The sequence below is a fragment of the Caloenas nicobarica genome, chromosome 31 (genome assembly GCF_036013445.1).
Source record: "Caloenas nicobarica isolate bCalNic1 chromosome 31, bCalNic1.hap1, whole genome shotgun sequence".
NCBI lineage: Eukaryota > Metazoa > Chordata > Aves > Columbiformes > Columbidae > Caloenas > Caloenas nicobarica.
In genome coordinates this window covers 1,281,021-1,303,309 of record NC_088275.1, presented here as the reverse complement: position 1 = coordinate 1,303,309, position 22,289 = coordinate 1,281,021, and the positions used below count along the sequence as shown (strand labels likewise).

At 58.9% G+C, this 22,289-nt stretch overlaps 1 protein-coding gene across 4 annotated transcripts; it reads right to left on the bottom strand.

Annotated features, from left to right (window-relative positions):
• Positions 1-10: 10 nt before the first annotated feature.
• Positions 11-21,688, bottom strand: ZNF687 (zinc finger protein 687). Of its 4 annotated transcripts, XM_065653881.1 has the most exons (10): positions 21,604-21,679; positions 14,895-15,058; positions 7,307-9,543; positions 6,018-6,196; positions 4,611-4,787; positions 3,419-3,581; positions 2,870-3,166; positions 2,615-2,727; positions 2,211-2,352; positions 11-2,066 (listed from the first exon to the last, which is right to left on the bottom strand). In XM_065653881.1, the coding sequence occupies exons 3-10, from the start codon at positions 9,521-9,523 to the stop codon at positions 1,599-1,601; spliced, it is 3,756 nt and encodes a 1,251-aa protein (XP_065509953.1). In that variant the 5' UTR covers positions 9,524-9,543; positions 14,895-15,058; positions 21,604-21,679; the 3' UTR covers positions 11-1,598. The 4 variants fall into 4 exon arrangements, with proteins under 4 accessions (XP_065509953.1, XP_065509954.1, XP_065509955.1 ...); XM_065653882.1 differs by lacking the exon at positions 14,895-15,058 and having other exon boundaries at positions 21,604-21,688; XM_065653883.1 differs by lacking the exons at positions 14,895-15,058; positions 21,604-21,679 and adding an exon at positions 14,598-14,882.
• Positions 21,689-22,289: the final 601 nt, after the last annotated feature.

Below are 22,289 nucleotides of genomic sequence, written 5' to 3'. Positions count from 1 at the left end.
CCGCCCCCCCCCCCCCAGCTTTGAACCGAAATCACTCTAAAGGCACTGAAGTGCTTGAAAACCAAGAGATTACAAAGCGATTTTTGTTTCCTTCCTCTAAAACTCGTAGAAACTTTAGGTTCTTCTCTATTATTAAACAGCATTTACACGTTCACAGCCCCACGCGATGCACTCAGGGGAGGGACGAGGGGGGTGACCTGGCCCAGGGGCTGTGGGAACCGTTGGTTGCTTTTTGTTTTATTTCTCCTTTTATTTTAAAAACCGCCCCCCCCGCCCCATCTTATGCCATCGGCTGAATCCACCTGGGGTAGGAGAAACCCTGGCGCTTAAAAAAAAGGAGAAAAAAGGAAAATAAAAAAGAAAAGCAACCAAAGGCCAAGCCCAGCAAACCAGCCCAACCCCAGAAAATAAGAAAAAAAAAAAAAAACACCCCGAAACAAAACACAAACCAAAACAAAACCCCAAATCACAACAGTAGTTTTCTGGTTTTGTTACTTTTAGTGTATGATACAACTTTACAAAGCTCGTTAGCGGTTGGTTATTCACAAGGAAATGAGCCCAATGTGATGAAAACAGCGACCCACAGCGACACCCCCAGCACGGGACGAGCGCAAAGGGCCTTTTCGGGCTGGATTTTGCTCTTTTTTCCCCCGAAGGGATCGGGGGACACGTGGCGACGGCCGCGCTGAGACCCTGGCGCCAGGGCCGAGCTCTCGCGCGCGCTAGGGTGACACCAGCGAGTGACACCAGGTGACACCAGCGCCCCGGGAAAAGCCCCCCCAGACTCACCGTCAGCGTTTCGCTCCGTACCGCGCTGGTTCGGCAGCGGCTTCTCCCTCCTGCTCGGTGCAGCACGCAGTGATGGATCTCGCCCTTTGTTCGTCTCTAAACAGCTTGTTTTTCTTCCGCCAACCCAAAATCTGCTCCTCCTCCTCCTCCTCTTCTTCCTCGTCCCCGAGGAGCGGCCGAACCGCTTCGAGTTGGCGCGGTGACAGCAAGAACGGACCTGGTGTGTCCGGTGCTGCGGTGACGATGGCAGCGGCCGCGGGTCTGGAACCGGCTCCCGGCAAAATACCAAATGAGCAACATTCAAAAGGGGAAGATTAAAAAAAAAAAACCCACAACAAAAAAAGGTGGATTTTGCTGTGACGTTGTCGGCACAGACGTCTCCGTCCTGCGCTGGAGAAGCGGCCCCAGGGCCCTCGGCCACAATTCACCGCCAGCACCGGGGGGGAAAAGAGGAGCCCGGGGTTGTCACCAGTGGTGTGGGGTGGGATGGGACGTTCTCCCGTCCCCATCCCTGGGACCGGACGCGTCCCCGCGGGAGGACAGAGCAGTGAGCGGCGAACAAACCATTTGGTCTCCCCGCAAACCGGTGGCGAGTCCGGACTCGGCCTTTTGTGCCCTGGACGATCCGGCGGCCGAAATCCCCCGGCTCCGGCGCACATGGATCATGCCAATCGGGTTCTCGTCTCTCTTCACGGCTCCGCCATCCAAACCGGAGGAGGGAAGGAGGACGGGGGGGGTCACCGCAGCCTCTCGCCGGGAGCTCCGCGCCGATTATTTACAGGTGTGGGGGTTCCCCCCGTGCCGGGGCGCTAGTTCTCGGGGCTGGCGTTCTGCCGGGCGCGGATGAAGGCCATGCCGTGGGTGCGGAAATGCGTCTTGAGGTTGAGCTGGGTGTCGAAGCAGCGGCCGCACACCTTGCAGGAGAGTTTGCCGTCGGGCGCGTGCTGCGCGGCGCCGTCCCGGGGGCTGCGCGGCCCCGGCTCCTCCGGCTCCCCCGCGCTCTTCTTCTTCTTGTGGGTGATGAAGCGGTGGCGGTTGAGGGAGACCTGGGAGGTGAAGCAGAGCCCGCACTCGCGGCACTGGTGGGAGCTCTCGTCAGTCCGGTGCTGGGGGATGTGCTCCTGGAAGTCGGCGGAGCTGCTGGCCAGGTAACCGCACTTTCGGCAGCGGAAAGGGGCCTTGCGCTCGCCCTTGTGCGTTTTGGAGGGGGGCGTGGTGCTGTCGGGCTCCTCGCTGCACGAGTCGTCCGAGGAAAGTTTGCGCTTCCGAGCGGACACCTGCGGGGAGGGCGGCGTCAGCGGGCGCTCCCGGCCAAACCCTGACCCGCTCGGGGATTTCCCGGTAAAAGCCCCAAAAGCCGCATCCTTGGACACCTTCAACCCTCCCCAAACCCTCTGCGAACGTCCCGAGAGGCCTCGTACCTGCGCGGTGCCAGTCCCGATCCGGGCGATAACGACCTCCTGGCTCTTGGGCTGGTCGGTCACTTTGATCCCGTGTCGCACCTGGATGTGTTTCTCCAGGATGAGGCGGCTGCTGAAGGTGCGTTTGCCCTCCGTGCAGTACCTGCGGGGCCGCGCAGGCGATGGAGCGACGCTCCGCAGCGGGAGCCGAACCCCAGCGTCCCCACCCCGGCACAAACCTGCTCATCCACGTCCCTCTAGAGGGCACAAACCCCCCGGGTCCCCCTCGGTACCTCTTTTCCCTCCTATTTCCAAGACGCTCATTAAATCTCCATCCCCTGTAGCTTTATCCTCCCCCCACCAGCTTTCCAGAAGGAAACTGGTCATCCCCTTCGCCCGGCCCAACCCCAAAGCTGCGGTGGTACCGGCAGGGATAGACGCGCTTGATCCCTTCGTGGTTCACGCGCACGTGTCTGCGCAGGCTGGGAGCGGAGCAGAACGAGCGCTCGCACAAGTGGCACGGGAACTTCTTCACCGACTGCAAGAAACAAAGATGCGGGTGGGCGCCGCGCCGAGGGGCTCCCCAAACCCTCAACTCCCCCACAGTGTCCTGTCCCACAAACATTCCCGGCTCGCGCTCCCAAGAGCCGCAGCCGGAGCCCCCCCGGCCTTCTCCTCACCTTGCCGTGGTCCTTCTTCATGTGGGACACGTACTCGTCGCGCTCCGGGAACCAGGAGTGGCAAACGCCGCACGTCCAACCGCTGCCCTTGGACTTGTTGCCCGTCTTGCGCTGGAAGCGGCTCCGCTTCGTCTTGCGCAGCTCGGGGGAGCTGGGGGGCTCGTCCTCCTCCGTGGATGATGACGATTCCTCCGAGATCTTGGACACAGGGGTTTCCACAGGCTCCTGTTTCGGCGTCAGCAGGACGGCCACCTTCTTCGCCAGGTCTTCCTTGGGCTTCTGGGGCTGGTGAGTGTTCTGGAAAGCAGAGACGAGGGTGGTGGTGGGTGTCTGGGGCCAGGATTTTGCCCCCCAGGGCTGGAAGCAAAAGCCCGCGCACCCCAGCCTTCAACAACGGGCTCATCTCCTCGGGCTTTGGGACAAGGGAACCAGATCTCAGGGCCCTGCTGCACCAGCAAGGAGTCGACCACCCTAACCCAGCCCCTGGCACATGATAATTCTCAAATATTTGTATAAAAAAAAAGAGCGGTGAGACGGTGAGAGCGTCACCTTGAGGTGCTCCAGCATGGTGCGCTTCTGGGCGAAGAGCAGCGGGCAGTCCGGGCACTTGAAGACGCTGACGCGCTGGTTGAGCAGGTGCTGGTCAAAGTGGGAGGAGAGCAGTGGCTTGTGGGTGAAGACGGTGTCGCACATGGCGCACTTGTAAATCATCCTGGCGGGGGGAAAACATGCGGTAAAGGGTAAAGAGCAGCCCCGAGCACGGTCTGACCGTGCTCCGAGTTCTTCCCGCGATGTCCTGCCTAGCGGGGATGCTCCTTGTTCTTAGAATCATATTAATTAAAGTGAAATAAACGATGAGTATTGGAGTTTTCTAAACAGTCGCTGAGATACCGGTATCTAAATACTGATTTGTGCAGCGCTGAGTAAGGAGGAAATGAAGATATTTTAGTGTAGTTTTCTGTAATACAGTAACACTTTGAAAATGTCGCACATAAGGAGGAGAGGATGTCAAGAAATATCGTTGAGGTTGGAAAAGAGCTTTATAATCACCAAGTCCAACCATAACCCACCCCTGGCACTGCCCCACGTCCCTGAGAACCTCACCTCTCATCATTTCAACCCCTCCAGGGATGGTGACTCCAGCACTGCCCTGGGCAGCCTGTTCCAATGCCCCACAGCCCTTTGGAGAATAAATTGTTCCCAAGATCCCATCTCCAATCTCTATTTTTGATGCTGAGGGTGGGGAGACCCTGGCCCAGGTTGCCCAGGGAGGTGGTGGATGCCCCATCACTGAGAACATCCAAGGTCAGGCTGGATGCAGCTCTGAGCAGCCTGGTCTGGCTGGATGTCCCTGATCTGTTGGAGATGTCCCTGGTCTGTTGGAGATGTCCCTGGTCTGTTGGAGATGTCCCTGGTCTGGCTGGATATCCCTGATCTGTTGGAGATGTCCCTGCCCATGACTAGATGGCTTTGAAGGTCCCTCCCAACCCAAACCCTTCCATGATCATAAAATCACCATTTTAGTTGGACAAGACCCTCCAGATCATGGAGTCCAACCACGACCCAGCCCTGGCACTGCCCCATGTCCCTGAGAACCTCATCTCCATCTGTTCAACCCCTCCAGGGACGGTGACTCCACCACTGCCCTGGGCAGCCTGTTCCAACGCGCGACAGAAGAAATTACCCCAAATTTCCATCCTCAACCTCCCACCTCTCCCGGCGAGGCGTGGGGAGCACTCACTTGGACTGCTGGTTGCTGAAGCCGGGGTGCTGCGTGTAGACGTGTGCGTGGGCGCTGGGGGCCGACTTGAAGGCCATGGGGCAGATGGGGCACTTGTGGAACACCTCGCAGTGGGACGTCTGGATGTGCGACTTGATGGAGTTGACCCCGCCGAAGACCACGGCGCAGCTGGGACACCTGAGGAGAAGGGGACAGGGGACAAAACAGCTCAGCCGTGCGACGCGAGCAGCGGCACGAGGGCCCGCGACTGCTCCCTGTCCCACCGCAGGGCTTGGGAAGAGCCCCCACCCCAACAGACACCAGGATTTAAACCAGTTCTGGGCGCTGGGAGGACTCCAGTTTGGAGGACTCCTGTTTGGGGGATTCCAGTTTGCGGAACTCCAGTTTGGAGGATTCCGATTTGGAGGATTCCGGTTCGGGGGATTCGGATTTGCAGGACTCCAGTTTGCAGGAGTCCAGTCCAGCCCATCGCTGCCGGAGCCGGGCAGCTCAGAGCAGGGACCACCACGGGGTCTGACACTCGCGGCCATGACCGAGGTCAAAACAGCAGCCAGGGGGTCGCAGAGGAGGAAAATCCCCCTGGGGTGAAGGGGGTGAGAGGCAGAAAAGGGGCGAATCCCAGAATGTCAGGGGTTGGAAGGGACCTCGAAAGCTCATCCAGTGCAACCCCCCCGCCGGAGCAGGAACACCCAGCTGAGGTTACACAGGAAGGTGTCCAGGCGGGTTGGAATGTCTGCAGAGAAGGAGACTCCACAACCTCCCTGGGCAGCCTGGGCCAGGCTCTGGCACCCTCACCGCGAACAAGTTTCTTCTCCTATTCAAGCGGAACCTCCTGTGTTCCAGTTTGCACCCGTTGCCCCTTGTCCTGTCACTGGCTGTCACCCAGAAGAGCCTGGCTCCATCCTCCTGACACTCCCCCTTTCCATATTGATCCCCATGAATGAGCTCAGCCCTCAGTCTCCTCTTCTCCAGCTCCAGAGCCCCAGCTCCTCAGCCTTTCCTCAGCAGGGAGATGCTCCACTCCCTTCAGCATCTTGGTGGCTGCGCTGGACTCTCTCCAGCAGTTCCCTGTCCTGCTGGAGCTGAGGGGCCCAGAACTGGGCACAATATTCCAGCTGCGGCCTCCCCAGGGCAGAGCAGAGGGGCAGGAGAACCTCTCTGACCTACTGACCACCCCTCTTCTAATCCCCCCCAGGTCCCATTGGCCTTCCTGGCCACAAGGGCCCAGTGCTGGCTCATGCTCATCCCGCTGTCCCCCAGGACCCCCAGCTCCCTTTCCCCTACACACTCTTTAATCGAGACCTTCACCCTCGGCACCGCCGGGGAGAAGGAACAGGGACCCCCACCTGCCCTGCAGCAGCTTTGGGACCGTCCCCCGTGGTCCCCGGCGTCCCCCCAGGGCCGTACCTGTAGCCCACCCTGCGGGAAAAGTGCAGACACGCTTCCTTCAGGTGCGTCTCGAAGTTGGCCAGGAGGAAATTCCCCCCGCACTCGGGGCAGACGTGGGGCGGGCGGTTCTTGTGCATGCGCTGATGGGCGTTGAAGCTGCAGCGGTTGGACATGATCATGGGGCACGTCGTGCAAACCTGCGGGGAGAGGAGCGGCGAGAGGCTCAGCCCGGCACGGACCCGCAAAAAGGGCTTTTTTTCAGCCTTTTCCACGTCCCGCCGACAACCTGTAACACCCAAAGCGGCCCCGAGCCGCGTGCACTGGGGGAAGAGAAGCGCCAGGACTCTGCCAGGAGCGTTTTAGGGGACAATCTGCTGGCAACAGCTCGCTGGGGAATTTTTGAGGGCGTTTCGCACGCAGACAAGACGCCTTTTCCAGGCTCGTCACTGCAGACGGGTCCCAGCGGCAGGGAACAGCCGCTCAGCGAGGGAGGGAGCACGGGCGTATCCAAACCAGCCACCAAAACAGCGCCAAAACTAATTCCAAGCCCAGGATACGGACACAGGGGAAAATACAACAAAGAGCCGAGGAAACGGCTGGAGCTTCCCGCAGGAGCTGCCCCAAAAGATGCGATTCCCCGAGCAAAGGTGAGGAAGGGAAAGAGGGGACGGGAGCGAGAAATCCTCCCTGCGAGCGGCAGCTCCTGGGGACGAGCACGGCATCCCAGGGCTCCCTCCCTCTCAGGGCAGTAATATCTGCATTTGAGCAGCTCCGAAGTAAACAGAGTTACCAGGAAACAGCAAATTCCTTCTGCGCAAAGGAAACCGGGGGCTCCAGACAAGGGAAAGGTGCAGACACACCGCAGGGAGGACAGGGCTCCGCTGCGGAGCTGCGTTCCCCCCTTGGCTTGGAAAGGTCGCGGCGTTAATCCTGCGGGTTTACTGGACACTGCCGCCGACAGACCAGCGAGAAGCACCCGGGGTCTCCAGGTTGGCTCTCAAGGAGGGAGGAAAGAAAAAAATACACCAAACACACACCCCACCCTGGGTTTCTCCAGACTCCATTTGTGCTTCGAGGCGGCGGAAGGGGAAGCGGCACCCGCGGCTCTAACATGGCTCCGGCACCGAGGAGCCGCGATCCCTCCCCAGCCAACAACCACCACCGGCTGCCCTTACGGTCACAAACCAGCCCCCAGCTCCTGTGTTTTCCTTCCCGCACGAGTTTTACATCGGCAGGACGCAGGCGGGCGCTGCCCAGATTACATTTGGAGCCCCGGGGAGGTTTTGCCGTAACCGGCCCCCACGTACCGTGCTGCTGGTCGTCCCCGCGGTCACGGCCTGCTGGAAATGCGCGGCCAGCCCGGCTTTGTCCTTGCACTGCTCCTTGCACTCCAGGCACCTGAAGCAGCTGTAGCTGCTCTGCTCCGAGCCGCTGCCCAGCGGCAGGATGGGCAGCTCCTGCGCCCCGTTGGCCGCCACCAAGGCGTCCTGCGTCATGCCGGTCACCTTGCCAGCGGGGAAGGAGGTCACCGAGACCAGGGGGGTGATGTCGGGCTGGCCGATCATCTGGTCCAGGGCGATGGGGCGCATGACGAGGTGGGAGCACTGCATCACCAGGCCCTTGTCCTTGTGCTCGCGGGCGTGCAGCAGCAGGCTGCACTTGTTGAAGAAGACGAGGCGCTTGGTGCAGTGGTTGCAGGTCACCTCGATGCGCATGCTGCGCCGGTCGTAGTGCCGGGCCAGGCTCTTCTCCAGGGCGAAGGAGTCGCCGCACTCCAGGCAGCGGTAGCCGAAGGGCGGCAGGGCCAGGCTGGCGTCGGCTGGCGGGTTCAGGTTGGGTTTGTAAGTGGGCAAGAGGTTTTTGCTGTTGAGGATCTTGTTGAAGGCTTCCACCAGGCTGGACTGGCTGCGGGAGATGACGGTGCCCGCCACGGTCGGGGAAGGTTTCTGCGGCTGCACCATCACCACCGTGGTGCCGTTGACCTTCTGGTTGGCGGTGGTGGTGACGGTGGCAGTCTGCGTCACCGTGCTGGCGTTGGTCCTGGTGTCGGCCTTGGGCAGGCTCTGCGGCACCAGGTTGATGATGTTCTTGGCCACAGCTTTGCCCGTCTTTGCCGGCAGCACCACGGATTTCTGCTGGGCCACGCTGGCGGCGATCAGCATGGCGCTGCTGGCGTTCTGGATGGTGGACACAGGCAGGACGGTCCCTTTGAGCTTGGTGCCATTGCCGAGCTGGACGCTGACGATTTTGGGCCCCTCAATGGTTTTCAAGGGGCTGGAGAGCTCCGTTTTCTCCTTGGGCGCCTCCAGTGCGATCCCCTCGTCCTTCTCGGCCGACACCTCGAGGGCCGTGTCCTGGGAGCTCTGCTCGGCCGGGCCCTTGGCAGAGCCCGGCTCGGAATCTGACGACACCCTGGTCACCGTCCTGGTGATGCTGCCGCAAGACGTTTTGATGGTTTTGATCCGCACCTTCAGGGGCCGCGAGGAGTTGGAAGAAGGGGAATCGTTGTTGTTGTCTTCTTCCTCCTCCTCTTCCTCGGCGCTTGACATGCTCTGTGGGCTTCCCATCGACTTCTCCAGGACTTGGTGCTCTTCCTTGAGGCCGTCCAGCTGCTTTGGGGAGGGGGGGAGCCTGGGGCTCTGCATAACGGGCGAGGAGGGTTTGTAGAAAGGCTCGCGGGGGCTGACAGGCGAGTGTTTCACCTCGGGGATGTTCCCGGTGCCACCGTCGAGGTTTGGGTCAGAACTGGGCCAGGCCGCGATGGGAGAATCGTCGGTGGCGTAGCGAACGGTGACGGATTTCAGGTGGTCCAAGGGACTGTCCCCCAAGGCAGCGGCCAGGCCCTTGGGGCTGCCTTCCCGGCACGTCTCCTCCGAGTCCGACTCCTCTTTCTTGATGCAGGCGATGGCGGGAGGGGATTCGGCACCCCCGGCCTGGCCCGGCTCGAAGGCCGGGGGGAACGCGGGGGGCAGGTTCTCGGCACTATCTCTCATGGGCTCCTTGCAGTCGAGCGCCGGGGTGGGCGAGGGCGAGAGGGAGGGCACAGCAAGGGATTTCTCCTTGGGCTTGCACTCGCGGGCTCTGTCGATCAGGTTGGCGGCATTGTCTTCATTGGGATCGGGGCTAAAATGGGAGAAAATATCCAGGGGTTTGGGGCCTTTTTCTTTCCCCCAACACTCCCCGTTGGAAGAGGCTTCCGCAGACCTGGCCGGGGGGGACCGGGGCATCTCGGCGGCCCCGAAGCCGTTTTGCAGCAAGCGGGGCCCGAGGACGTGTCCATCCTTACTGCGCCCGTCCAGCGCGTCCAGCTGCTCGGGACAGACCGTGTTCTTGACGATCACACTGACGGCGGTGATGTCCGCGTGTGGGAGGACGTGGTCAGGGGGTCCCGGCTCCACGGGGACCTGTTTGATGTGAGTGTCAGCGTCCTCATGTCCGGAATGGATGGCCTCGTTCGCATCGATGTCGGGAATGTCGAAAGCTGCCAGAAGGTCGTCAAAATCTGGGGTTTTCATGTCACCCATGGTGGGGAATGTGGCAGAGTCTGCAAGAGAGCAAAGAGATGAGTGTTAGCGCCATGGGCACATGGATGAAGCCACCAGAGACATAAATCAGAGATGTGGATGGGAACCTGCTTCTCCAGAGCCCCACGCAAAGCACAAACCCCCCATGCCGCTTCCCTCGGAGCCCCTTTTCACCCCTTTTTCACTCCGTTTGTTTGAGGATCATTTTTTTGATCCCCGGCCAGGACGGCAGACGGTTCAGACGGATCCCAGCGCCCTGGGAGAGACGCTGAGACATCCCCACCCGTGTCCACGCCGAGGACGGAGGATCAGCGGGTCACAATCCATCACCCGACGTGACGCGGGCCCCGTCCTTCCTTCCCCAAGGCCTCCCCAAGGCCGGGGCTCACGAGGAAGGCGGCGGGACGGGAACCAGAAGACTCAGATATCTACGAGACCTTGAACACGCGGGCTGGGGAGGGAAGGTCCAAGAAACGGGGGAGGCCGAGGGGAGACGTGGCAACAGGTTTCAAAACACGGCTGCAGCACAGACAAAGGGAATAATGTTCCTCCCGTCGCCGCGGGCTGGGTATGAAATCCCAGGATTAAGCTGCAGCCGGGGGACGTGGCTTAGACAGCAGGAAAGACTCTGATTTATAAGAACAAGCAGCCTGTCCGGCTGTCCCCACGCTGGATGGGACGAGGACAACAAATATCGTGGGGAAACCTGCGCTCTCCAAAAGGGAGGGATTCCTGCATGGTCCGGTTAAACCCCTGCAAAGCCCAGGCAGAGGTTTAGCCCGTGTGGTTCAGTTAAACTCCCCCAAAGCCCAGGTGGAGGTTTAGCCTGCGTGGTTCAGTTAAACACCCCCCAAAGCCCAGGCAGAGGTTTAGCCTGCATGGTTCGGTTAAACCCCTGCAAAGCCCAGGCAGAGGTTTAACCCGTGTGGTTCAGTTAAACTCCCCCAAAGCCCAGGCAGAGGTTTAACCCGTGTGGTTCAGTTAAACTCCCCCAAAGCCCAGGCAGAGGTTTAACCCGTGTGGTTCAGTTAAACTCCCCCAAAGCCCAGGCAGAGGTTTAACCCGTGTGGTTCAGTTAAACTCCCCCAAAGCCCAGGCAGAGGTTTAACCCATGTGGTTCGGTTAAACCCCTGCAAAGCCCAGGCAGAGATTTAACCTGTGGGGTTCAGTTAAACTCCCCCAAAGCCCAGGCAGAGGTTTAACCCGTGTGGTTCGGTTAAACTCCCCCAAAGCCCAGGCAGAGGTTTAACCCGTGTGGTTCGGTTAAACTCCCCCAAAGCCCAGGCAGAGGTTTAACCCGTGTGGTTCGGTTAAACTCCTCCAAAGCCCAGGCAGAGGTTTAGCCTGCGTGGTTCAGCTCCCGCACACCGTTCTGACTTTGTCTCACACCCATCAAACCCCCTCAGATGCCCGATCCCGCTCTTCCCAGGGCCATAAGGACTCCGGTGGTTTTCCCAACGTTGGCTTAGCGCGGAGGCTTAGTCCAGCTTTATTTCTAACTCTCGCCGCAGGTCAGCCCAAGGGGATCTCAGCGGGTCTGTGGGCCGGCGAGGAACCTGCTGCTCCACAACGACGCCGGCGTTTCCAACGCGACTTTCTGCCCGTCGCAGCGGCGAGGGGGAAGGATTTAATTAATAAGAGTCTTACTCCTCGCCTGCAAAAGCACAAAGGGTTCGTTGTCGGAACGAGGTGTCCACTAGTTTAGAAAACAAAGGTCCGAACTCCACAAGCAAAATGCTTCTGAGCAAGGTGTCGCGCACAATAAAAAACTCTTCCCCAAGAAGAATGGGAAAGCCTGGGTATTTCATTTGCTTTGCTCAGGAAGCTCTTATGGAAAACTAGAAAAGTCTGGCCCAAATGAAGAGTCGGAGCCAACGCTTTTCGTCGCAGCGGCTGCAGGAAAATCACCTTTGGGAGGCTGAAAAACACACAGCAACAGGGTCTCGAACAGCACAAGTGGGATTGTGCGTCTTTATCTCCCCAAAGACACGTGGGGTTTTAACCGAACGTCACCAAAACACTTTGGGATGAAGCCAGAACATGCCTGCGTTCGCAGGGGAAGGGACTGCCCTGATAATGCTGATAATCTAGATCCCAAAAAGCAAAACGAGCCTTTGGTGGCGGGCGCCGCGGCTGCCGGGCCGCCAACATCTCCTTGCGGCGCCGGCGTTGGGCGCGCAGCCCCGTTTCTGGGAGATCTCGCCCCGTTTCTAACCCCAGCCTGCACCGGGTGACGCGGGAGCGATGGGGAGGAGCAGAAGGAGAAGCCCGAGGCTCCCAAATCCCGCGGGGGGAGACGCCGAGGGCCGCGCCGCCCTCCCGGCGCTGCCATCTGGTCCGGCAGCCGCACGAGCGCCGTGGTTTCGCAAACGGTTTCTTCCAAACGCCGTTCAGCGGGGTACGAACAGACGCTGGAAAAGATTCCCCAGAAGAAAAGAGGCACCGGGAGAGAAAAAAACCCTGTACCCAGCGCAGAGCGAAGCCAGATTTGTTTTCACCAGGGTCTCCGCGGGGGAAAGAACGAACCCGCAGAACCTGGGCTGACGGATGGGACTGGAACATACCCCACTCATCTTTTTAAGTAAAGTTTCTTTCAATGAGTCCCTTCTCAACCCCTCACTAAAGTTTCTGGCCTTTTTTTTGCCTTCGAACATTTGTCTTGGCCAAGCACATCTCCTGGTAGCACCCCTGCTTTAAAAGCAGGACAGATTGCGGATCCTCTGTCTCTGGTTTAAAAGCTTTACAGTGCAAACGATGGTATCTACAAACCCATCTCCAGCCCAGAAAGGTTGGGTTTGGTTTATTTTACTGTTGTTCTTAGAAATCCCAAGTCTCAGGTGCCCTGTTCGGCCCTTTCTGAGGCACAATTTGGAGTCGGTTAGAAAGGAGACGAGATGGGGAGAGCCAGGCTGACATGGGGAGTTATTTTGGTAGCTCAAAACACAACTATTTCCTTAGGCAAAAGCACTATTTTCCTTAGGTGAAACGACGCCGGTGTGGAGGGAAGAGCCGGGTATTTTTAACCTCACTGGCTAAGCGGTGTGAACCATCTTCCCTCGGAAAACGAGCTCAAGAAGCATCGGCTTCGTGGGGAAATGGCTCCTCCATGGGAGCAACAATGTCCCGGCTCTAAATTAAGAGCCCAGCAGACCCCACATGTGAAAATCCCTGCTCTGCGATCCTGCCTACAACCAAAGATCCCCTTCCCACCCCAAAGATCCCCTTCTTCCACCCTAAAGATCCCTTTCCCACCCCAAAGATCCCCTTTTTCCACCTCAAACATCCCCTTTTTCCATCCAAAGATTGCCTTTTCCCACCCCAAAGATCCCCTTCTTCCACCTCAAAGATCCCCTTCTTCCACCCCAAAGATCCCCTTCTTCCACCCCAAAGATTGCCTTTTCCCACCCCAAAGATCCCCTTTCCCACCTCAAAGATCCCCTTCTTCCACCCTAAAGATCCCTTTCCCACCCCAAAGATCCCCTTTTTCCACCTCAAACATCCCCTTTTTCCATCCAAAGATTGCCTTTTCCCACCCCAAAGATCCCCTTCTTCCACCTCAAAGATCCCCTTCTTCCACCCCAAAGATCCCCTTCTTCCACCCCAAAGATTGCCTTTTCCCACCCCAAAGATCCCCTTTCCCACCTCAAAGATCCCCTTCTTCCACCCTAAAGATCCCTTTCCCACCCCAAAGATCCCCTTTTTCCACCTCAAACATCTCCTTTTTCCATCCAAAGATCCCCTTTTTCCACCCCAAAGATCCCCTTTTTCCACCCCAACGATCCCCTTTTTCCACCCCAACGATCCCTTCCAACCCCAACCACGCCGTGCCCGTGAGCCGGAGCCGTTCGGTAGGTGCCTCCTAAGGTCAGGAACGTCAGACGGCGCTTCTCTCCAAGCCACCCCAACCTTACGGTGGGTTTCGAACCCGAATCGCCAAGGCTACGCTAAAACCAGCTGCTCTCCCAGCAAAGCGGGAGGCCGGAGATGGGCTGAGATCTGCAAAGCCGGGCAGGCACAGCCCGTTATCGGCATCACAAACCACAGCACCCGCCTTTCGCTTTCGGGCAGAAAGAGACAGTTTTGCGTTAATCCGCTGTTCACAAAACCATCCCAACGTCCCACCCTATGCGGGTGCAATCAGCAGGTAATTAAACCAGCGCGGGTACCTGGGATATGCCGGGTTTTAGCTGGGAAAGGAAGCAGTTCTAACGCTGCCAGGCTCAGGTTTCTGCCTTTGCGAAGAGCAGGAGGCGGGTCATGGGTTGTGCCGTAAAAACGATAAAAATCCCCCAGCGTTGGAAGAAGAACAAGTGTAAGGAAGAGGAGATTCCACCTGCAGCGACCCAGGTGTTTCTCCCCTAGATCACACGGAGCTCAGGTGTTTCCACCAGATTATCCCCCCAGGGACTGTCACAGGTGAGGCTCAGACTAACTAACGCTGAGCTGGGATTAACAACGCAGAAAACCTGGCCCGGGGCTCACACAGAGCGCGAATCAGTCTGGTTGAGGGGAACCACCGCAACCCCCTGTGAGTTAACGAGGCTCGCAGCTAAAATAACAAGACGATGAGTAGCTGCTGAAACACAACTGTTATTTTTATGGCCCGTTTGCTTATTTAGGCTGCCACAAAAAGACAAAGTGGTGGCAAAAAATCTGCTCTCCGGCAGCCAAGCCTCCCTTGAAAGCAAAGCGTATTTGCTTGTGCAAAGGGCTGTTTGAAGACACCAACACCGCAGCTGACGACGCTGCGGACACTTCCCCAGACTTTCCTGCTTAAAACACCCCGAAACGCGCAAACTCCGCTCGTGCCGTCGGCTCGTCCAACCGCTCACCCGTCACCGCTCCGCATCCTCCTCCGGACGCCGAATCGGGGGGCGATTCTCCGTCTCCGCACCGCAGCCCCGCGCTGATCCCACGCTGGGTTGCGTTAAAACATATTCCGAGGAAGCCCCTAAAACGCTCCCCAGGGTTTTTGGGATCTGCTTTGCCACGGAAGCCGCGCGTCACGAGCGTGGGGCTGCAAAACTCCACTCGGCCCCGGCTCTGGCAGCGACACAGGGGTTTGCAGACTCACCCTCGACGCCGAGAGCACCCGTTGGGTTCCCCGCCGCGCGGTTTTGGCTCCGGGACCGGCGGGCACCGGGCGAGCGGTAGCCGCTGCGGTTCGCACAAAAGAGGCCGAACGCCGCGACTATTTCAAGGGCTTGCTATTTTTAAAAGCTGCTTTTCCTGTTTCCCTTCCTGACCCTCGCGGGGACTCGCCGGCAAGTTCGCAGCGAAACGGTGAGAAAAAAATCACCCATCGAAAGGCGACTCGGGGACGGAGTTAAGCCGGGTTTAAGCCCCCGGCCCCGCGGACGGCCCTGCTCACCGCGTCCGAGGCCAGCGGGAACGGCTGCGCCGCCGGCACCACGTGACGGCCGGGATTAGCTTCCGAGGCACGGAGGAAACGCCGGACAAAGCCTGTCCCTGCGCCGCTGCTCCCGGCCTCTCCGGGGCCACCCTGCAGAAAAACAAATCCGCCGCCGCAGGTACCTGCAAAACACAAAATAATAATGACAGGTTGAGTCGGGAGGGGATCGCTGCCACTTGTGTGCTCCCGGAGCTGTTTTAAAACCGATCCCGTGCTAAAAAGCTGCGGCCTTTGCGCAGAGGAGATGTCAGCGGTGAGAACAACTGTTTTTAATGAGCCAAACGAGCGGCGGGTGTTATACAACCTCCCAGACAATCTTCAGAGGAGCTGGAGCGGGGGGGTGGACAGGGGCAAATTCCCCGAGCAACAAACTCATAGCACCTGGCGCAGCTTTTCTCCGTTTCGCTGCTTCCAAATCCTCCCCGGCAACTGGTGCAGAAGGAAAGAAAAGCCCGTGGTTGACGCAGGGGGAAAGGATCGGCCGCATCTGCCCCCCGGCACAGGGAAAACCGCGGCACGGCAGCCACGCGACTCCTCCGAAAATGCTGAGCAGAGCCCGGGTTCCATGGATCATGCGAGATAAAGATGCAGCTTCGCTTTGTTTTGGGACGAGACGCGCAGTTTCAACAAGTTTCGCGGTGGCTTTGCGGCAGAAAGCCGCTTGAAAATGGGCGGGTTTGGTTTAGATGGTTTGGGTTGGGTCTGTCGCTGCTCCAAACGGGCCATCTCCAAAAAGGAAAACTCCCGAGAGCGGCCAGAGCTCCTTCCCACCATGAGATGCCGAAACCAACTCGATATTAGGCAGGTGATGCAGAACAGCGTCGTTTTACCGTCCGACCGGAGGGAAGGCCGAAAAGGAAACCAGATTTCGGAGGGGAAAGGATTTTAAGCGCTATCATTAATCTGACGGCGAGCTCAGGCGGAAGGACCCAGCAGGATTTTGGAAAACACAGGCTGGCAGCCCCCACAAAACCGTACGCTCGACCTGCACAAGGACGGGGTTTTTCTCTCCATCCCCAAACAGCGTTTCCCTCTTAGGCGAGATCTGGGGATGGGGAACGTCCTAACGAGATCCAGCTCCTGAGATCCACAGCGGCACCAGATTCTCCAAAGTCACTGGTCGTCGGCCGCCCCTCGCTGCCGTCCAGAACTATAATTAGTTTTGCCAACACAAAGAGCAGAAGGGATTCCGCCGAGCTCGGGGAGAGATAACACAGAAGAACGACGGAGGTTCATGTTAAGAATGGCTCTTGCACTTTAATTCCGCGCCCGTGGATCTGAAATTAAAATCTATGGATCCGCGGACACGGTGTTAAATCTCCCGCGGCCCCTTTTCTCCTCCTCATGGGAAATATCCCCTCCCGGTTTTGGGGACAGAGGAAGGAGAGGAGCAGCAGCAAGGGGAGCAAAAGGATTTGGGGAAGCAGCTCCCGAGGTCCCTGCGGAGCCTCGGGGGGTTTCCACCCCTTCCCACTCAGCGTTTACACCTCACACAATCCGGAGCCCGCTCGGATCCCGCTTGCTCCGTGATCCAAACCCGCGCAGCCCGTTTCCGAATCACGGCGCACGACGTTTCTCTCTCTCTCTGCCTCCTGATCCCCTCGGAACTTGCGTATCCGGCACAATTCGCAAACGTTGTCCCCGTCACCTCGCAGCGGGGACCCCAGCCCGGCACTGACCTGATGGGAAGGAGCCGAGAGGGAGGAAAAAGAGGATAAAAAAGGGGGAGGAAGGGACAGAGAGCGGTCTCGGGTTTCACGAGGAGGAGAGGGTGTGCGGGGAAGGGGGGAATGACGGAAACACCGGCTGGTTAAACAAGAACCAGCACCACGTTCTGCGCAACTTCGGGAAGTTCTTTTAGGGAGAAAAACTTCAAAAAGGAGAGAAATAACTCCCAGAACCAAACTCCTCAGCCCCCCCAGCACTGCGGGAGGGCAGCTCTGGGTGCAAGTGATGATGCTCTGGGATATTTTTCTCCTTACGGCCGGTTCCTCCGCGTTCTGTGAGCTCGGAGAACCTCTTCGCTGCTCGTTCCCTCTCTGGTCGCAGCTCCCCGAGGCCCAGGCTCCGCTCGGATGCTTTTGGGGGCTCTGCTGTGGCAGGTCCCCCTTTTTCTTGCTGGGATCTCAGCTGCTGAATCCCGCACGGGTCTGGTTCATCCCGCGCGTCTCTGGCTCAACCTGCTGTCAGCTCACCAACGGATGGGGAGAGAACAGTCACTTTAAGGCGCTTCAAGAGTTTAATTATTAATTTTCCCCAATGAAATCCACTGCCTCTCTGGAGGCGAGCCTGTGCCCTGCTGCTGACATGCCTTGGAAAGGGCTCTGTCTGTCCATCTGTCCTTCCTTTGCTTTTTTCTCCCCTTCCAGCACCCGAAAAGGCTCTCGGGGGGCACCAGGTACGATGCCGGGTGCTGGATGGGCCATTTGAAACCCTGAGCATTGTTTTCCCTGCAGCCGGGGATTAGAACTCCGGCCATTATGCGCATGGTTTGTGCTCCATTGTGCTCAGCTCAGCCGTCCCGCCGCATTAACATCTCAACAGGTCCCCGGCCAGCGCGGAGCTGGGTCCGGCATCTCCTGAGGGGTTCAGCATCTCACAATGGGGTCCGGGCATCTCACAATGGGGTCCGGGCATCTCACAATGGGGTCCGGGCATCTCCTGAGGGGTCCGGCATCTCACAATGGGGTCCAGCATCTCCCGAGGGGTCCGGGCATCTCACAATGGGGTCCAGGCATCTCACAATGGGGTCCAGGCATCTCCCGAGGGGTCCAGGCATCTCACAATGGGGTCCGGCATCTCACAATGGGGTCCGGGCATCTCCTGAGGGGTCCGGCATCTCACAATGGGGTCCAGCATCTCCCGAGGGGTCCGGGCATCTCACAATGGGGTCCGGGCACCTCCTGAGGGGTCCGGCATCTCACAATGGGGTCCAGGCACCTCCTGAGGGGTCCGGCATCTCACAATGGGGTCCGGGCATCTCCTGAGGGGTCCGGGCATCTCCTGAGGGGTCCGGGCATCTCACAATGGGGTCCAGGCATCTCACAATGGGGTCCAGGCATCTCACAATGGGGTCCAGGCATCTCACAATGGGGTCCGGCATCTCACAATGGGGTCTGGGCACCTCCTGAGGGGTCCAGGCATCTCACAATGGGGTCCAGGCATCTCACAATGGGGTCCAGCATCTCCCGAGGGGTCCGGGCACCATCCCGAGGGGTCCAGCATCTCCCGAGGGGTCCGGGCACCATCCCAAGGGGTCCAGCAGCTCCCCAGCGCAGTGGCTTCGTCAGGGCCCGCGGTCCCTTCCTTCCCAACCAGCAGACCTTGCACTGGAGCCGAGCGAGACAGACATTTCCGCAGGTCCAGCCATTCCCCTTTGCACAAAAAACCCCCGAACCAAGGAGCGCGGAGCCCTCGGTTGCCGAGCCGCGCGCCTGCGCTGCTCCGGTTCAGCTCAGCAGCCGTAAATTCCTCCTTTTGACACCCTGCCCCCGTCTCACACCCCCAGCGTCCCCACTTTGAAGTGTCATAAGGAAATAAATATTTTCTCCCCCTGGCAGCACCTCCACCATTTCAAGGAGGTTTGTGGTGCCGAGGGTGAATTATTTGCTGCAGGACGGGCCGTGGGTTGCTCTTGGTTTTGATCCTGTTCATCCCCAGAAAAACAAAATAAAATCATATTATTCTCAAGGGAGCAGCATCCGTCAGCCTGGGCTGCCCTGTTGCTTGAAGCATCGTCTCCAAAACACCTGGGGCAGAGGCTGGAGCTCCTTAGGGCCAAGAGGCCCAGACCTATAATTGCTGCAATTAAAGTAATTAAGAATCTCCCTTCATTCCACACGCTTGCTCTGTCCATCTAAGGTGGCTTCTTGGGGACCCCTCCCCACTGTTGGGGTCACATGCGGCAAGAACTAAACCACCCCGGGGTCTGTGATATATCGGGGGAAAGAAAAATAACGTTTATGGCAAAATAAAAAGGACAGGCTGGCGTCAGTGGCAGAACTATCGCCACTGAAACATCGTTTTAATCTTTCAATAGGGTTTTGTTTTTAAAAGAGGCAAATCTAAAAGGGGCTGTGAAGGGCAGAGAGAGGAGGTGCAGCAAACGCAGTTTTCCTTGCTGGGATATGAACAGCTGAACGCGGATTGCACTGAATTCCAGCAAAAACAGACGCGTCACCGGGGAAGGGAGCAGGGCACTCGGTTTTTTCCCGTCCTCCCATCCCAGCACAGGGTGATCAGAGGCTGCCGGGGGATTAAATTCCCGTCCGGCGAAGGGAATTAAGTCTCCACCATCTGCTGACTTTTGGGGACACCACAACAAACAAGCGGTGGACGAGCTCCAGAAACCCCAACCATTTGGCCAGCCTGGAAAACGAAGGATTTTTTAAACGCCGGCAGGCGCTTTCGCAGCCGCGACCAGAACGAAGTGGCTTCGGTGTCGATGCAGGGAGGTTTTTCTCCCCAGATTTACCAATTTGCCCAGGATCTCCCAAGGCTGTCACCCTCCCCGGGCTCCTTTCCGAGCAATTACCAGTTATCTCCATCCCGACGGGTCTTGTGCTATTTCGCCGCTTCGGGTTTTAAAATATAAGGTTTATTAACTCGGCCAGGATGCCCTGTTTATTCTGTATAAACAGAAAATCTGCTGGGTAGGACGCCAGAAGGAAGGGAACGCGGAGCTGCAACGCGCCACAACTGCGCTCACTGTTAGTACGTTGTTATTATTTTTATAGTACCCAGGCGTGTGCTTCGGTACTTGATGGTACAAATAAATTAAAGCCATAGGAAATACCTTGCAGGGGGCAACCGCACGTTGGCAGAAGGAGAGATTAGACCCAGCAGAACCTGACAGGGGTGGAATAAACCCAGAGAAACGGGTACGAATGTGATTCCTGTGGATCCTCCTGCCGCTCTCCAGCCCCTGTCCCAGAAAATCTGAGGGCAGAAAGTCTTGGGAAGTGGCTCCCCAGCCCTCCCACCCCTGCCAAGGCCACATGTGGCGTGATTTTTTTTTTTTTTTTCTCCTCGGACACACTGAAATCACGTCCTTTGAGGCAGCTGCCTCCACAAACAAGGCTCAGCTCCTAACGCGCTGCTCAAAACCTCAGTACGGAGGTTCTCAAAGCTCCCCGCTCCGGGGAAGCCTCTTGGAATTAAACTAATTGCGGGAAGATAATCACAGCCCCCAAGGGCTGCCCGTTACCCGGATCACACACAGACACCAGCGGCGAGGAATTAATGGGCAAGAAATGGGGGAAGAGAAGAGACAAGAAACGGGGTTCAAAAGAAAACATCACATCCTCGTCACCGACCCGCTCACAAACAACAAACCGGGAGGCTCTTTGGAAAGAAGAACCTGCCGTTACTTTTCACTGTTCCCGGTTTCTTCCCTCTGGGAAGTCGGGGTGGATCTAGACCCCGACTTGGGATGTGCCCACCTCTCCACGAACCTTCTCCTGCGTCTGGAGCCACATTGGACCTTCCTAGAGCTTCTCCGTCCCTCCCAACCACCCCGAAAGACGACCCAAAAATACACAGGCTGCATTATTGAGGCTGCGACAAGATCCTCCCCACACCTCCTGTATTCTCTTCCCCCCACCAAAAACGGATGTAATTGCAGGATTCCCTCCTCCCAAACCCCAAAATCATTCGGCAGCCGCAGCACCGCTCGTCCCGGGAGGTCGGGGGGTGATAAGGGACCCACATGCCCCATTCTCAAACACCATCGGTGCCTGGAGAAACCAGAGAGGATCCAGAGAGCCTAAAGCGCGACTGGCTGCTTATTCACACGGCTGCTCCTCAACAACTATGGGGGGGAAGAAACCCCCCCCGTGAGGCTCAAAAACAAGGCACTTTATTTGCAGGAGATGTTGCACCTGGAGAATTGGGGGGAGCCGAAGGACTCGGTCCCAGGAGCGCTGGGAGGGAACAAATCCCACATCCCAGAGCCAGGACCTGTGGGGACATACGAACAGTCTCCCCCACCCCAAAACCTCCCCCAGCTATAAGGGGGTCTCATCCTGCCCCGAACTGTAGGGGGGCACAACCAGAGCCCCCTCCCTCTGTTCCCAGCGATGTCACACGGGGGGGACAAGCCCAGGAGTCCCCAGGTAGGGACTATGAACCCCTGGGCTGCTGGGGGTGGGGGGGGAGTGGGAGGGCACGGGAAGCACCCCCAAAAAAAACCGCTTAGTGCTGGGGGGTGCGCTTGGCCCTCCCACGAGCCGCGGGGTGACACGACCGCTCCCCCAGCCCCAAATCCCCACGGGAACCACCGTCCCGCTCCCCCCATCCCAAAGCGGGGGCAGGATCACCGTTGGGCTCCCCCCCCCCGCCCCAAAATTCTCATGGGGATAAACGGCACCTGCCCCCCAGCCCGGGAGGGTGACCAGGACCGCCCCCCCCACCCCAAACCCACAAGGGAAGGGGGCGATCGCGACCCCACCCCGGGGCACCGAGGGGAGGGGAGGGGAGGGCCCGGCCGTCACCTTCCTCCCCATCCCGAGCGGGGAGGGCGGCAGGACCGGCCCCTTTCCCCCCACGGCCCTCACAGGCCCCTCCGACCGGGCCCCCCGCAACGCTCCAGGCCGAGGCTCCCACCTCCAGGCCCCGGACCCCCCCAGCCGCCCCCCCGGGGCCGTGTGAGGCCCGCGGGTGCCGGTACCTGGTGCAGCGGGCGGCCGGTTCCCGCCCAGGCCCCTCGGCGGCGGCCGCTTCTCCTCGGCCACTTCCTGCTTGGCCCGCACCCCCCACCTCACCGCGCTCCCGCCTCCCCCGCGCCGCGCCATTGGCGGAGCCGCCCGCCACTCGCCGCCGCGCTCGTCTTCGATTGGTCGGCGCCGCTGTCGCTCTCCGGGGGGTCGAGGCCGCTCGCACTCGCCGTTGGCGATTCCGCGGCTGGAGCCCCGCCTCCCGCGGGGTGTGCTCATTGGAGGGTGAGGGTGCCATTCAAACATGGTCACCGCCCAACCCTTTGTCCCGCTTCCTATTGGTGGTTGGCGCTGGCTCACCCACAGGGCAGCCCCGTCGCTCATTGGCTGGGAGCTTTGTTCATCAAGCTAGCTCGCCTCCTCCCGCTTTCCATTGGCCAAACGAGGTTGTCTTTCAAGCACAAGTTCTCGCAGCTATTGGCCAAGGCAACGGCCGTCAGGGCGTCTTCCATCCCAGCTGTTGCTTCCCGATTGAACGAGAGACCTGTCGCTCAAGGCGAAGCCCCGCCCTTCCGCCAGTCCAATTGGTCGGAAGCTCTCGGAAGTGCTTCAACAACCCTCCGGCTGACACGTGATGCACACGGCTCAACCCCGTTGGTGAAGAGCCCTGTCACTCAGGCACGCCTCTGCCTCTGGGCTC

Bases quoted from the DNA above. Each gene is read 5' to 3' on its own strand.
- ZNF687 (XM_065653882.1), bottom strand. From the start codon at position 9,523: ATGGGTGACATGAAAACCCCAGATTTTGACGACCTTCTGGCAGCTTTC. The intron at 3,582-4,610 runs GTGAGTGCTCCC...TCCCCCCGCCAG, and splicing joins TTCAGCAACCAGCAGTCCAA to GATGATTTACAAGTGCGCCA. The intron at 2,353-2,614 runs GTACCACCGCAG...GCGGCCCCGCAG, and splicing joins AAGCGCGTCTATCCCTGCCG to GTACTGCACGGAGGGCAAAC.